We start from the raw sequence: 12,483 nt of genomic DNA, 5'->3' as shown, positions 1-12,483 counted from the left end.
ACCAATAGCGGGAAAATGGGTATTACCGCTGACCTCTCCTCACCCCTCCCCTCTGCGAAGGTAGAGGCTTTCACAGGAGGAGGGGAGGGGGAGGGTGCGTAACGAATAAGACAAGATTTTGTCATCCAAGTCTCTTCGCTTTTCCATATTGGTGGTTTAGAGTTCTGGGTTCAAAATCTGCACCGACGCGCATATAACGCAAGGACAGTAGCTTCAAAAGCAACAAAAACTATTGACCAACAAAACATTTTTTTTTCAATTTGCAATTTATTTACAACGTAAAGCGAGTCTTTACTCCTAACTAGTCCTATACTAGTCCTTTTGTTACAATCAGTTTTTACTATTTGAAACTAATTAAACGATATACATATAAATCAGAATATATAAATGATTTGCTTCATCGACCCAAAAACTGTTTGACTAACACTTATTGGATATAAATTATGTTTAAATAACTAACTCAATAAATATTCACTTACTGCATGAATCTAGATTCATGATACATTATAAATGCAATTATATTTATAGTTATTATCATGATGATCACCATCACTATCACTATCAACATCATCGTCATTATCTGACACTATCATCATCGTCATCACTATCACTATCATCATCATCACTATCACTATTCCTATCACTATCATGTACATCACCCTCATCATCACCATCACCATCATCATTATCATCATCCTCTTCTGTCAGTGTTGTTGTGTATACCGGTTAGAAAATAAATAAATAAATAATATATATATGTTAAATCAAAGAATTTTTCTACGAAACATTTTTTGATTTTTTTCTTGAAATCACGGTTGGGACTATTAAATGGCTTCCACGGCTATTGTTGCTGATTCGTTTAAAAAGGAAGTGATCTGATGGTCACGTTTCTATCGTGTTTAAATCAAGCTTGGTATAATCTAACAAGAAACTAAATAAAGAGTAGTCAATCAATCCCAGCAATTCTTCTTCGTTAAGTAATAATTTCTCCGTCCATTCTATCATAACTTGTTTTCTTCAGTGGGTAACATTTAGCTGGAGCTCCCTCATCATCCGTTTGCTTTATTCTGATGATTACAAAAAAACATGACTTTAGTTTGGCTATGTACTACTTCATCTCACCCTACCACTGAAAGAAAAATATTGTCCCAACCCGGGAAGGGGAGGGGGGAAATGAAATCAAATAAAGCGCACACCTTTTCATCCTGAAGCATACCACCAGAACAGTAACAGCAAAGAACAACACGATTGCAGTTAACATTATTAGAACAAGTATTATTAGATGATCGTCAAAAATCTTTTGTTTTTCTTCTGTGGAGCAAAAATTAAGAGACACTATTAGCTACATCTCATTCATAAAGAAATAGAAAACATTTGCTCGTGCTGTATGTAGTTATAAAGCACGCACTGGATTGGTAGAGCCATATGGCTGTTAAAAGGACCGTGTCATTTAATTGTCCATGGTGGAAAAACAAAAGAAATGTAAGGAGAACCACGACGCGTAGCGGATAGACAATACAGTAGTCGTCATCATTTTGGACATTTTTATTATTTCGCGCGCGTGGAGTGTGCTCTCACAATACTCGCGCTCACAACAAATCAGAACGCGAGATATAATAATTATTCATAAGTTTTTTTAAGCTGTTCAATAAAGTTGCAGATCGTGTTTTATCAGGAATAAAACCACTCGGTACGCCTGGTGTTTTAAAACTTGATAAAAAGCACTACTGCTCGTACTTCATCAGCTTACTATCTTACCTTGGTGAGACATTTTAAGTCCACTGATTACAACCCGGGTACCAATCCCTCCACACCCAGCTCCATTACACATTTGCATCTCTACTTCATACGCAGACTTAGTACGAAGATTGCTGATCATTCCTTTGTTTGTCGAGGAACTATTGATCTTAACGCTCTTCCCCCATGGGACATTCGACATGATATCGATCCGTTTTCTTGATATTTCTCTATACTGTATGATAAAGGTTTGGATCTTTCCGTTCCATTTGGCCTTCGGTGGCAACTAGATATAAGAACACAAAGATACAAAACTTAATATTATGTTAACCACAAGCAGCTAGCGCGAAACGTTTATTCGTAATTATATTATAAAAAGGGAAAACTACTTTCAAATAGTCCTGTCAACTTAATATATATATCACGGACCTCGAAGAAGGAAGCTGGGCTGCGGAGACTCAGTTTGGTCACTACCTCTATTTCCACACTACCTAATATGACGCGATAAGAAATATCGTGACATCACTTTATCCCCATCTCTCCTTCCCCTTTCCAAAACATGCGCAATGCGTAGTCATTTCTTTTGACGACCTACGACTTTCTTTTCACCGTTTCTCTGTCCTTCGTCTCTCCCGCGTGCTCTCATCACGAGTCTATTTTCTTACCTTCCAAGTGACCGTAACATTGCGTTTATTGAAGTTTTCTGGATAAACTATTGAATCCCAGTCCGTTATTTCTGGAGCATCTGAGGGATCTACAAAGCAAACACCATGTCAGAGGTCTCGTAGTGTGCGTGGCATTGTACCGGATGGCGTGAAGTGGGCAAGGGGTATGGGATGGATGAGGAGATGGGGTGGATGGGGTGATTGGAAGATGGGATGAAGGGGGGATGGGGTGAAGTGGGCGGGAGGGACAGCATTTTTTTAGTACAACCTCATCTAGTGGTAGAAGTGGTAGAAGTGTTACTGCATTTTGATTGGTTTTGGACCAATCACAATCCGGTAGTATTTCCAACAACCAATCAAAACGCACGATTTTTGACGTCATATAAGAAAAAAGGACGTGACTATTTCATGATAATTGTATTCTATTCGAGATTTTAATTACACACACAGTAACGCACGTTTCCCCTAGTAACAAGTGAGCATAATTTATATAAGCTTGACTACTTACTTTCTTCATTCGTTAGAACAACCACAGGTCCCACAGGAATCCCAACTCTGCCGTCTATTGGATATATACCAGCTACGTAAATCGTATAGCTGGTATACGGCTGTAGATTCGTTAGTCGATAGTGATTTTGTCTATTGCTATCTAATATGATGGTCTGTTTATGAGAAATTAATAACGATTAGTATCTGAAACAAAGTTCGAAAAGATTTCGCAAACATGGCACACAGCACGGAATATAGATCACTGGTCATCCAATCAGACCGTTTGGCACAGCACGGTCACGGTACGAAAACGTGACGTTCGCAGATCCAATTACGGCGCGCGATTGAGATCATTGTTCATCCAATCAGGATGCGGAATCATAAAAAATCTGTCTCTCGTTTCTCGGTCAGGGAATGTATCGCAAGTAATTTAGCAATAACTATTAAGTACCTTGTTAGTGGAGTCTCCCTGTGCATGGTAGAGGATAGCGTACTTCATCTGCCAAAAAAACGAGTTTGGTGGAGGGGTCCAATCTATTGTTATTGATCCATACCCTATTGCTTGTGCTCGAAGGGACTGAGGTGGGCCAATTATAGCTAAACATTAAATAATATGTATTAAAATCAATAAACCTTACCCTATCAATCACACCCCACCTCACCCCTCACCCTCCCAACTCACCCCTTACCCTAACAATCATACCCCACCTCACCCCTCACCCTCCCAACTCACCCCTCCGAACAATTTACTATTTGCGCATGTGCAAAAGCATTTTGACGATCTTCATTGGGAAACCGATTATCAGTATTAAGAGATGATGTAACTAACCAATCAGTGAGCTGTCTTGGATGTTGAATAACAAACTTGCTATCATGTATCTTATTTAAATCAGAAATATTTTTGAATCCATCGTTCTCAGAAAACACGGAAAATTTCTTGGTAGAAGAAGATTGCAAGTAAAAGGCGTTACGTAATTTTAGGAAAAGTAGTGTTAGTTTTAGTCAACTTACTCTCTATCCCGCGTGAAAAATTGACAGGCGAGCTTGTAACAGACCCAAGGGCATTCTCTGCCACTACTACTGCCTCGTACTTAATAAACAAAGTCACGTGTTCTAGACAACATTTCATTTCCCGTCCAGGGGTAGGTGAGGTATTTTTGCAAGCCTCGTGCCATCCATTACTGAGCAGATTGACATCATCGTCCAAGTCACACTGAGAGAGACATCGATATTGTATTTTATACGTCACAGGTAAACCTCCTTCGATGGAGACTGGCTTCCAGTTGAAGCAAATTTGCCAATTGATGCTGCGCCAATTTGGGGTTGAAGGTTTGGTCGGTAAATCTAGAATTCAAATAATGGAACTAATCAGTGTCGTTACCATCTCAACGAACTGTAAAAACAGAACTCTTACTCATGTGGGTCCATCAACATACTGCTATAGTTATCAAGATTCTTTAGTGTTTATTCAAACACACTGGACAAATATTATTTTCCCATGTACAGGGAAAGTTGTGAAATTCTCCCACTTTACCGCTGACCGCTCGATTCGTGCTGTACGTTTTCTTCCAAGAATTGTCACTCAGATAAGTGCAGCTATCGAGTTTCCGTTTACCTTTCCGGTAATCCTGTTTCATTCTGCCTGCTCCGTCCACATGCATTATCATTAGAAAACACCTGCTTTTAACTGATGCGTATTCGCGTCTTACCCTCAAGGTCACAGCAAACAGCACTGAACTTAATGAATAACACAGTATTGAAAAGAAAACAGACGAATCAACTCACGCATGCGCACTAATCATCCACTTATCTGCTTACATCGTACTTTGTTTGTTCTGAATCCTGTTATACTTATGTAAGGTCTACGTAATGCTTACAAGAAAAACAGATTTACACGGTCAGTATCTAGGCATAAGGAGTATTGTATAAAGAAAAGCATAACACTCACCACTGACCAGGACGCGAACGAACGTGCTGTTTTGAAGCTGATCCTGTCTTGTGACCTCACATTGGTACTTCCCTTCATCTGATTTTCTTGCACTTTGTATCTGTAGCTGCAATGTGTTGTTGGCGACTTTTCGAGACTTGATATCTCTTAGACTGCCAACTTTTTTCCATTTTAGTTCAAAATTTGACCCAGAATCTTCGCCAAATACCGTACAATTTATTTGTAGATTTTGTCCCTTTCCTATAATCCTTTGTTTGGCGAATGTCACAAGATGAACTTCGCCTTAAAAAAATGTCAAAAATTAGAACATATTGATATTTTTTTACAAAACACGAACAAGAATTGCTAGTTGGTCCTGATAAAGTCACTCTGTCTGCGGAATCCCTTTCTGATCGACCACATTTCACACTTTGTGAATACCTCACTCTCTTCCAAACACGTTGTGAAATATTATCCACGAAAACCAAACCACAAAGTCGCTTTTGTGCGCAACCGACAATTATAACCATATTTCTTGGAAATGTACTTTTGCGGATTGTTGTTCTTCATCCCTGGTTAAAATAATGTGAACGCCCAAATTTATAGTCTGCTGCTTATTTCTTTTTCCCGAAAAAAACCCTTTGTTCTTTGTTCCTCAATAAATCTATTGAAAAATAATACTGACTAGAAACATTGCATAATGACATCAATGTGAGCGGACGAAAAATTTCCTTGGCCGTAGCACTAATCTTTCGTATTTCTCATAACATAAGATTTACATATTATGTACTCTGTTCAGACTTCCCATTTTAGCAAGTTGAATATCGTTCTAGATCAAAACGCAAAAAAAAAAAAAAAAACCCACCAACTTTGGACCTAAATTTAATGGCGCATGGAGATGATAACTTTCGCTTGAACCATTTAAGAAAAATTGATTTCTTTTGTCATAAAAATAAAAATAAATTTTACGCGACTTACCTTTTACTTCAAACAGCAAGAAAACTAGCACCAGCACTAATACTTCAAGAACAGAAAACCTTTTCATACTAACTTCTCTTGTGGTAGACGTACTCTTTCAGGATTTATTCCTGCTTCTTCTAAAGCGAAATCGGTTGACTAATGCTGTGTTCAGATCTGTTAAGAGCTAAGCAGTTCTGTGCAGGTAGTTTTATGATCAATAAGAGATTTCCTAGAAATTCTTTCCGAGTCTCAGGTACCAAATGAATATCATGTGATGTGGATTTTGTTTTTAAAACAAATGCCTTTACGAGTTTCCTCGTACCTTCAAACCAACAAATCACTTCCGGTTTTCTTGGAAATATCGACACTCGGACAACAGTTTCGGCTGTATAGTAATATCTTCTGATAAGACATCACATCACAGACTCAACTTGAAATCAAATCCCCCACCAGTATAAAAAGGCAATACAATCTGGTCATTTTTGATTATGATGTCAAATTCTAAAAATACCGAGAACACAAGGAAAAGTTAAGTGGAGTTCGAGTTCCTTTGGAAGCACTTCCGGTACGAAACTCGAATGTTTCACAAGTTCAGTTGAAGTTTCTAAAAATAAAGAACCTAGAAAACCCCCAAAACTTTTCCGAAGAAGGTCATTCAAGCAATAAGGTTTTACTTTTCTTGATAGCTAAGGTACTTTTTACATCTTCTATTCTGCCTTCAAGCATAAAAATCAGTCATAACCCATGGTGTTTGATACCTATTCACACAAACCAGGAAGTTGAAGATGTCAAGCAGAAAATAGCACAATAAATGAATGACACTATCAGGAATAAATACACTTAAAATCTATCAACAGAAATAGACAAACAGACAGTCAGATAGATAGACAGAAGGACAGACAGAGACAAACATATATTTAGACAGAGAGACAGATGGATGGAGAGACAGACAGACAGTTCCATAGTCTAAAACTTGGCAAGCATCAAACAACAAAACACAAAATTTCCATATTTTAAAATTTCGAGATGTTCTTGCAAATATTACATGTTTAACATTAGGGAATTTTTGAGGGGGTCCACATTGGGGGTCCAGCGATTGGAGATTCAGGAGAAAATACTAATGTAGTGGCTGTAAATATGTTGATGATATATGCACACACTGAGTATCTTTTTTAATAAATAGAGGATATTACATGGGCGCGCGGAGATACGAAATTTATCTTCGAGTGTTGAAAAGATCTCTTACGAGGGAGCGAAGCAAATGAATGAGAGATTTTTAACACGAGAAGATAAATTTCGTATCTCCAAGCGCCCATGTAATATTCTGTTTATTATATAATTATTCATAAAATCAACTTAATAAGCTTTTTATTATTATAAAACGTTTTTATTCATAAACTAATAGATTAAATACACATGGTAACGATATTTTCACATGTGAAAATAACGTTATTTTCACATGTGAAAATATCAGTTTTTCGAAAAGGAGAAATATAGGTATTTTATAGATTTATTATATGATAAAATCTATTACTAAAAAGTAATAATATTATGTGAAAAGTTCCAACCCTTCTCCTGCTCTGAGCAAACATAGCATCACCAATGCAGTAGTTATTAAAGGAGGTTTAGAGGTCATAAATGATGATTAGACTGGCATATTATAAAACAAGAGTATTTTCCATAAACAAAACAGTGTATGAACATCAATCATTATGTCCTGACTTTTGTTGTTCTTCTTGTCTTCTTCTCCTCTTGTAGACCATAGTTCTTATTCCATACCAGATTTTCCAGATTATGTAGGACCTCAGCCATCCAGGCAGAATGTTGTAGAACACCCATGCCTGCAAGTTGTTACAAACAGGACAATTACGAGGGGTACCAATGTCTTTTATCTGTCACAACTGAATATGTTGCAAATTCAAAACCTTCTTGTGTCGTTTTTCAGAATTTGACCCTCAGTAACAGGTCCTAGCTGTCGGTAATTCATATGAGTGGTATGTGCTTCATTGCTATAGTTCATGGCTCTCCTATTGCCATTTCAAGGTGATGTCCCTTGCCAGAATTTACCCCCGGTGGGGGGGTACTCCCCTATATTCGCTATACGGGTACATGCCGTCAGACAGGGTATGGTTTTCAGCGTTTCTACTCTGGAACAGGGTATATATAATCGCACTCGCTCTGGAACAGGGTTTTCAGCAATCTTGCTCTGGAACAGGGTATGAATTTCAGCAATTTTTTTACTCTGAACAGGATCAGGGTTCACAGGGCTCAGCGGCACATTCCTAACCTAAACGGGCAAGAGTACCCCCCTGGGAATTTACCCCTAAAAGGGCCTCATCAATGATTCAAAAATTCACAGCTTCAACAATACATTACGAACACTTTTCAATTCCAAGAACATTCAATGGAACATATGAACATTCTAACCTTCAGCAACAGAGTTCAAAACTGTAGTTTTCTACCTACTTGCAGTGAATGACTCCAGTATCCACAAGTCCTTGGTTCCACTCCAACAGTTCCAAGGGCTTGATTGACAAAGTTATCACCAGTGGGGACCAAAGCACTGGTTGGCATGTTTTTTGTCATGTTTGTTGATACAAACATTGGCATTACACACTACAAAATATCAAAAAGATCAAAAAGTTCAAAAGTGTCAAAAGGATAAATGGATTACTGATGACAAAAAATTCAATAATCACTAAGTCTTAGTCTAGTTCTTAATAAATTAATGTGTTATTAGAGTAAAATGGTGTGATATGTTAGTGTGGTTTAATGGACATGTTCCAATTACTGGGGTGCCTGATCCATTCTTGTACTTGTTGGTAGGTTGTTGGTAGGTTGTTGGTAGGTTGTTGGTAGGTTGTTGGTAGGTTGTTGATAGGTTGTCGATAGCAACATACCTTCTTATTTATCATACTTATATAATTTTATACTAACTTGAACAGTGATTCCTTTTGAAGAGTATTCTGTGTTTAAGCTTCTACTGAAAAAATCCACAAATGCCTAAATAGAAGAAAGAAAATATTCTTGCATGTCAGAGTGCATGTGATGTCATATCCACCATGTTGGATGACTTGAATAAAAGATTTAGTCTTGGTCTCTTTTGTCATATCAACCAACATGGCGACCATATCTTTTGTCCTTGTACATGTGACATCATAGCCACCATGTTGGATGACTTGAACAAAAGATTTGATTTTGGTCTCTTTTGTTATGTCAACCAACATGGTGGCCATGTCTTTGGTCCTTGTACATGTGACATCATAGCCACCATGTTGGTTGACTTGAACAAAAGATTTGATCTTGGTGCCTTTTGTCATATCAACCAAAATGGTGGCCATGTCTTTTGTCCTTGATTAACAATAAATGTTACAGCTATAGTACTGATTATTCAATAGTAACCTTGGTGGCAGAGTAAGTTGCTATCAGCGGCATTGGCATACTGCCAGCAACAGATGATACATTGATGACAAGACCCTTTTTCCTTTAAACAAAAATAAATATGTATCAGTCAGTAATGGTGGGGAGGGGGGAGGGGTGGGGGATGTTTTACCTATCTACATCCAACCTCCCTGCACTTTACATTCATTTCCATACAATCTCTTGTTTCAGAGAAATCTGATGCTTTTCTATTATTTATACATGTAAATCAAGTATTTTCAAAAAGCAATGAAAAAGATATATTTTTTACCTGGAGACCATGCCTGGAAGAATGATATGCATCATCTGATAAAGAACAATAATCAAACAAATTACAGTTTAACAGTTTGAAAAATTACATAATTATACAAGTGAAAAATAATAAAATGAATGAATGAATGAACACTTTTATTTAAACAGGGTAATCCCTTCAGTTACATGGAATGTATAACTGCTATCAATAGGAGCCCTAATAAATATAAGATAATAAATAATTTAGGTTAAAAGCTAAAATATGAAGCTATAGTAATAAAATCCAAAGTAGGTTAATAAGATCTAAAATATGATACTAAAATATAATACTAAGGCCGAGGTTAGACGTCGACCCCACATGCCCCGAATCCAACGCAAACGAGCAAATGCTAACAAAAATCATATTACCATGACAACTGACAGCACATTAACGTTAAGCATCTTCAGATCATCCTGAAAAAAGGTTAAAATTTAGGTTAGTTTAAAAGAGTGAAGGCCTACCAACTAGATTTTTATTTAAAAAAATAGGTAACCTGATAATGGGAGGTGTCTATTAAGACATGCACGACAGTATGTTTCAGTAGAAGTTTATTATAGTAAAATGGGATAATATTTCCATATAAATATAATATCAATAATAAATATATATTATTATTATATAATTACCAATGAAATATCTATTTTTCTCTATTTCGAAAAATTGATATCTTCACACGTGAAAATAACATGTTATTTTCACGTGTGAAAATAACACCATTGCGATGGCTATTCAAAAATACACGGAAAGAATTGCCCGAAAAAGCCAAAACATATTTCATTGATAATTATATAATAAACAGAATATTACATGGCCGCTTGGAGATACGAAATTTATCTTCTCGTGTTGAAAATCTCTTTTCAACACTCGAAGATAAAATTCGTATCTCCGCGCGCCCATGTAATATCCTCTATATCTCTAACCTGCACTGATGACATAAGGAAGAAGTCAGGACATGAATCTCCAACTCCAACATTGTTGACTTGAAGAAAATAAGGAAGGAATAAAATTTATTTATTTATTTAATATTAATATAACTTTATCCATAACAATTATCTAAGAAGAATTAATTTCTTTAAATCAAGAATGTTATATTGTTGATGTTAGGTAATGATATAACTAACTGCCATGTGTTGATCAACATTTGCCCGTAAAGTATATGATTTCCTTCTCGATAATTACACTAGTCTTACAGTAATTCACTGAAAAATGAAATGAATTTCGCTGTTTTATCATCACCCTTTGATTGTTGTTTTCTTTTTTACCCTTACCGACCATGCTCCCCAGGATTTACTCCCTTAGTGTCGTTAGTTCTCTATTGTGTGTCAAGGGTCCAGTTTTCCCTTGCCAATAAGATCAACATTTCTAAATTAAAGTTGGATTCTTTGAATTAAGAGCTCCACTCTATGAAACCCTCTTTTGACCTTGTATTAACTAATTACTTACCAAGGATTCCTATTTCAAGATCCTTTAGTTTCTCCTCCAGACCTTCATAAATTTCTGGTCCGCCACTGAAGTCCATCACAATAATTTTAGTATTGACATTGTAAAGAGACCCTGAAAAACAACCACAATAATATACTGAAGATATTTCTCTGAAAAATGTGTAACTTAATTAGTTAGTGTATAATTTATGTACTCACTTATTTCTTGGTCCACATTTTTTAGTTTTTCCATGTTTCTGCTTATAAGGACGATATTGATCCCTTGTTTTGCTAACTAGAACAACAGTTACACAACATTTAGTGCTCACAAACGGATGGATGGGTGGGTGGATGGGTAGAGAAAGTTATGGATGGATAGTTGGATGGGAGGGTGGATGGATGGAAGGTTGGATGGATGGGAAGAGAGAAAGGGATGAGTGGATGGATGGTTGAGTGGATGAATGGGTGGGTGGATGGGTGGTTGAATGGGTGGGTGGATGAATGGATGGGTGGATGGGTGGTTGAGTAGATGAATGGGTGGGTGGATGGGTGGATGGGTGGTTGAATGGGTGGGTGGATGAATGGATGGGTGGATGGGTGGTTGAGTAGATGAATGGGTGGGTGGATGGGTGGATGGGTGGATGAATGGATGGGTGGTTGAGTAGATGAATGGGTGGGTGGATGGGTGGTTGAGTAGATGAATGGGTGGTGGATGGGTGGTGGATGAATGGGTGGGTGGATGAATGGGTGGGTGGATGGGTGGATGAGTAGATGAATGGGTGGGCGGATGGGTGGATGAGTAGATGAATGGGTGGGTGGATGGGTGGATGAGTGGTTGAGTGGATGGGTGGTTGAGTGGATGAATAGGTGGGTGGATGGGTGATGGAGGGTGGGAGGAAAGGACTAATCAGTTGCACATCCTTAATACCATCATCCCAAGTTTCCTTACCTGTTTAACATATGATTTACCAATCCCATCAGTACAACCTGTCACGACTAATGAGAAAAAGGTACATGAACAGTCTGCAGCGAGCCGGGGCTAATAGCGTGTTTAATTTTCCATGGTCACAAGTTCTCGCTAGTATTTCCACATACATAATCTATTCCTTGCATTAAAGAAAGCTATAAGCCTAAAACCCCCCTTTCCATTGCACTAGCATTAGTACTTTAGTAATTTTTTCCCCTCAAATTTAAGTATACTAAAAACATGATTTTTATACAGAGACCACAGTTGCGTAAGAAACATATATACCTACCGGCCCAGCTGCCAAAACTACGCTTGAAATTCTTTTTAAAACCCAAAGATGGTAGAATAAATGTCCTTATGCCTTGTAGGACCTGAAGTCCAAAGTTAAGACCGTGATAAGCGAGGAAAGCCGCTCCAACAACAGAAAGAACAGAATCTGCCATGTTTCTTGTCAACCGGTCGAATCGCATACGTACAGGAAGCCCAAAACTACTAGCACGTGACACCACAGGTACCCCAAATATCTGGGTTTGCTCTATAAAGCGTTTGCACGGTCTGCTGCACAGCTGAGGTGCAAAAATTATACGTTTTTGCGGATTCCATTC

The 12,483-nt window shown here is 37.6% G+C and overlaps 2 protein-coding genes across 3 annotated transcripts; both read right to left on the bottom strand.

The window, feature by feature from the left end:
• Positions 1–232: 232 nt before the first annotated feature.
• Positions 233–6,239, bottom strand: LOC116302802 (neogenin). 2 transcript variants are annotated; one of them, XM_031712177.2, is made up of 9 exons: positions 5,797–6,236; positions 4,840–5,121; positions 3,903–4,235; positions 3,343–3,488; positions 2,911–3,064; positions 2,403–2,491; positions 1,759–2,023; positions 1,197–1,311; positions 233–1,067 (listed from the first exon to the last, which is right to left on the bottom strand). In XM_031712177.2, the coding sequence occupies exons 1-9, from the start codon at positions 5,861–5,863 to the stop codon at positions 974–976; spliced, it is 1,545 nt and encodes a 514-aa protein (XP_031568037.2). In that variant the 5' UTR covers positions 5,864–6,236; the 3' UTR covers positions 233–973. The 2 variants fall into 2 exon arrangements, with proteins under 2 accessions (XP_031568037.2, XP_031568038.2); XM_031712178.2 differs by lacking the exon at positions 1,197–1,311 and having other exon boundaries at positions 5,797–6,239.
• Positions 6,240–7,185: 946 nt separating this feature from the next.
• Positions 7,186–12,349, bottom strand: LOC116302799 (very-long-chain 3-oxoacyl-CoA reductase-B). Its single transcript, XM_031712171.2, has 11 exons — positions 12,168–12,349; positions 11,861–11,907; positions 11,131–11,206; positions 10,934–11,044; positions 10,411–10,469; positions 9,859–9,903; positions 9,470–9,504; positions 9,181–9,262; positions 8,716–8,781; positions 8,245–8,394; positions 7,186–7,619 (listed from the first exon to the last, which is right to left on the bottom strand). The coding sequence occupies exons 1-11, from the start codon at positions 12,346–12,348 to the stop codon at positions 7,482–7,484; spliced, it is 990 nt and encodes a 329-aa protein (XP_031568031.1). The 5' UTR covers position 12,349; the 3' UTR covers positions 7,186–7,481.
• Positions 12,350–12,483: the final 134 nt, after the last annotated feature.

The sequence above is a fragment of the Actinia tenebrosa genome, unplaced genomic scaffold, assembly GCF_029948245.1.
Source record: "Actinia tenebrosa isolate PJP-AT-01 unplaced genomic scaffold, QUT_ActTen_1.0 PGA_scaffold0__85_contigs__length_37466705, whole genome shotgun sequence".
NCBI lineage: Eukaryota > Metazoa > Cnidaria > Anthozoa > Actiniaria > Actiniidae > Actinia > Actinia tenebrosa.
Note: the sequence above shows the minus strand (reverse complement) of the source record. Positions and strands in the feature narration are given on the sequence as shown.

Coding starts and splice junctions, on each gene's coding strand:
- LOC116302802 (XM_031712177.2), bottom strand. CDS start 5,863: ATGAAAAGGTTTTCTGTTCTTGAAGTATTAGTGCTGGTGCTAGTTTTC. Junction 2,024..2,402: donor ATGTTACGGTCACTTGGAAG/GTAAGAAAATAG, acceptor TCTTATATCTAG/TTGCCACCGAAGGCCAAATG. Junction 1,312..1,758: donor ACTTAAAATGTCTCACCAAG/GTAAGATAGTAA, acceptor TTTGCTCCACAG/AAGAAAAACAAAAGATTTTT.
- LOC116302799 (XM_031712171.2), bottom strand. CDS start 12,348: ATGCGATTCGACCGGTTGACAAGAAACATGGCAGATTCTGTTCTTTCT. Junction 10,470..10,933: donor TCTTGAAATAGGAATCCTTG/GTAAGTAATTAG, acceptor ATTTTCTTCAAG/TCAACAATGTTGGAGTTGGA. Junction 7,620..8,244: donor ACTGGAGTCATTCACTGCAA/GTAGGTAGAAAA, acceptor AACAACTTGCAG/GCATGGGTGTTCTACAACAT.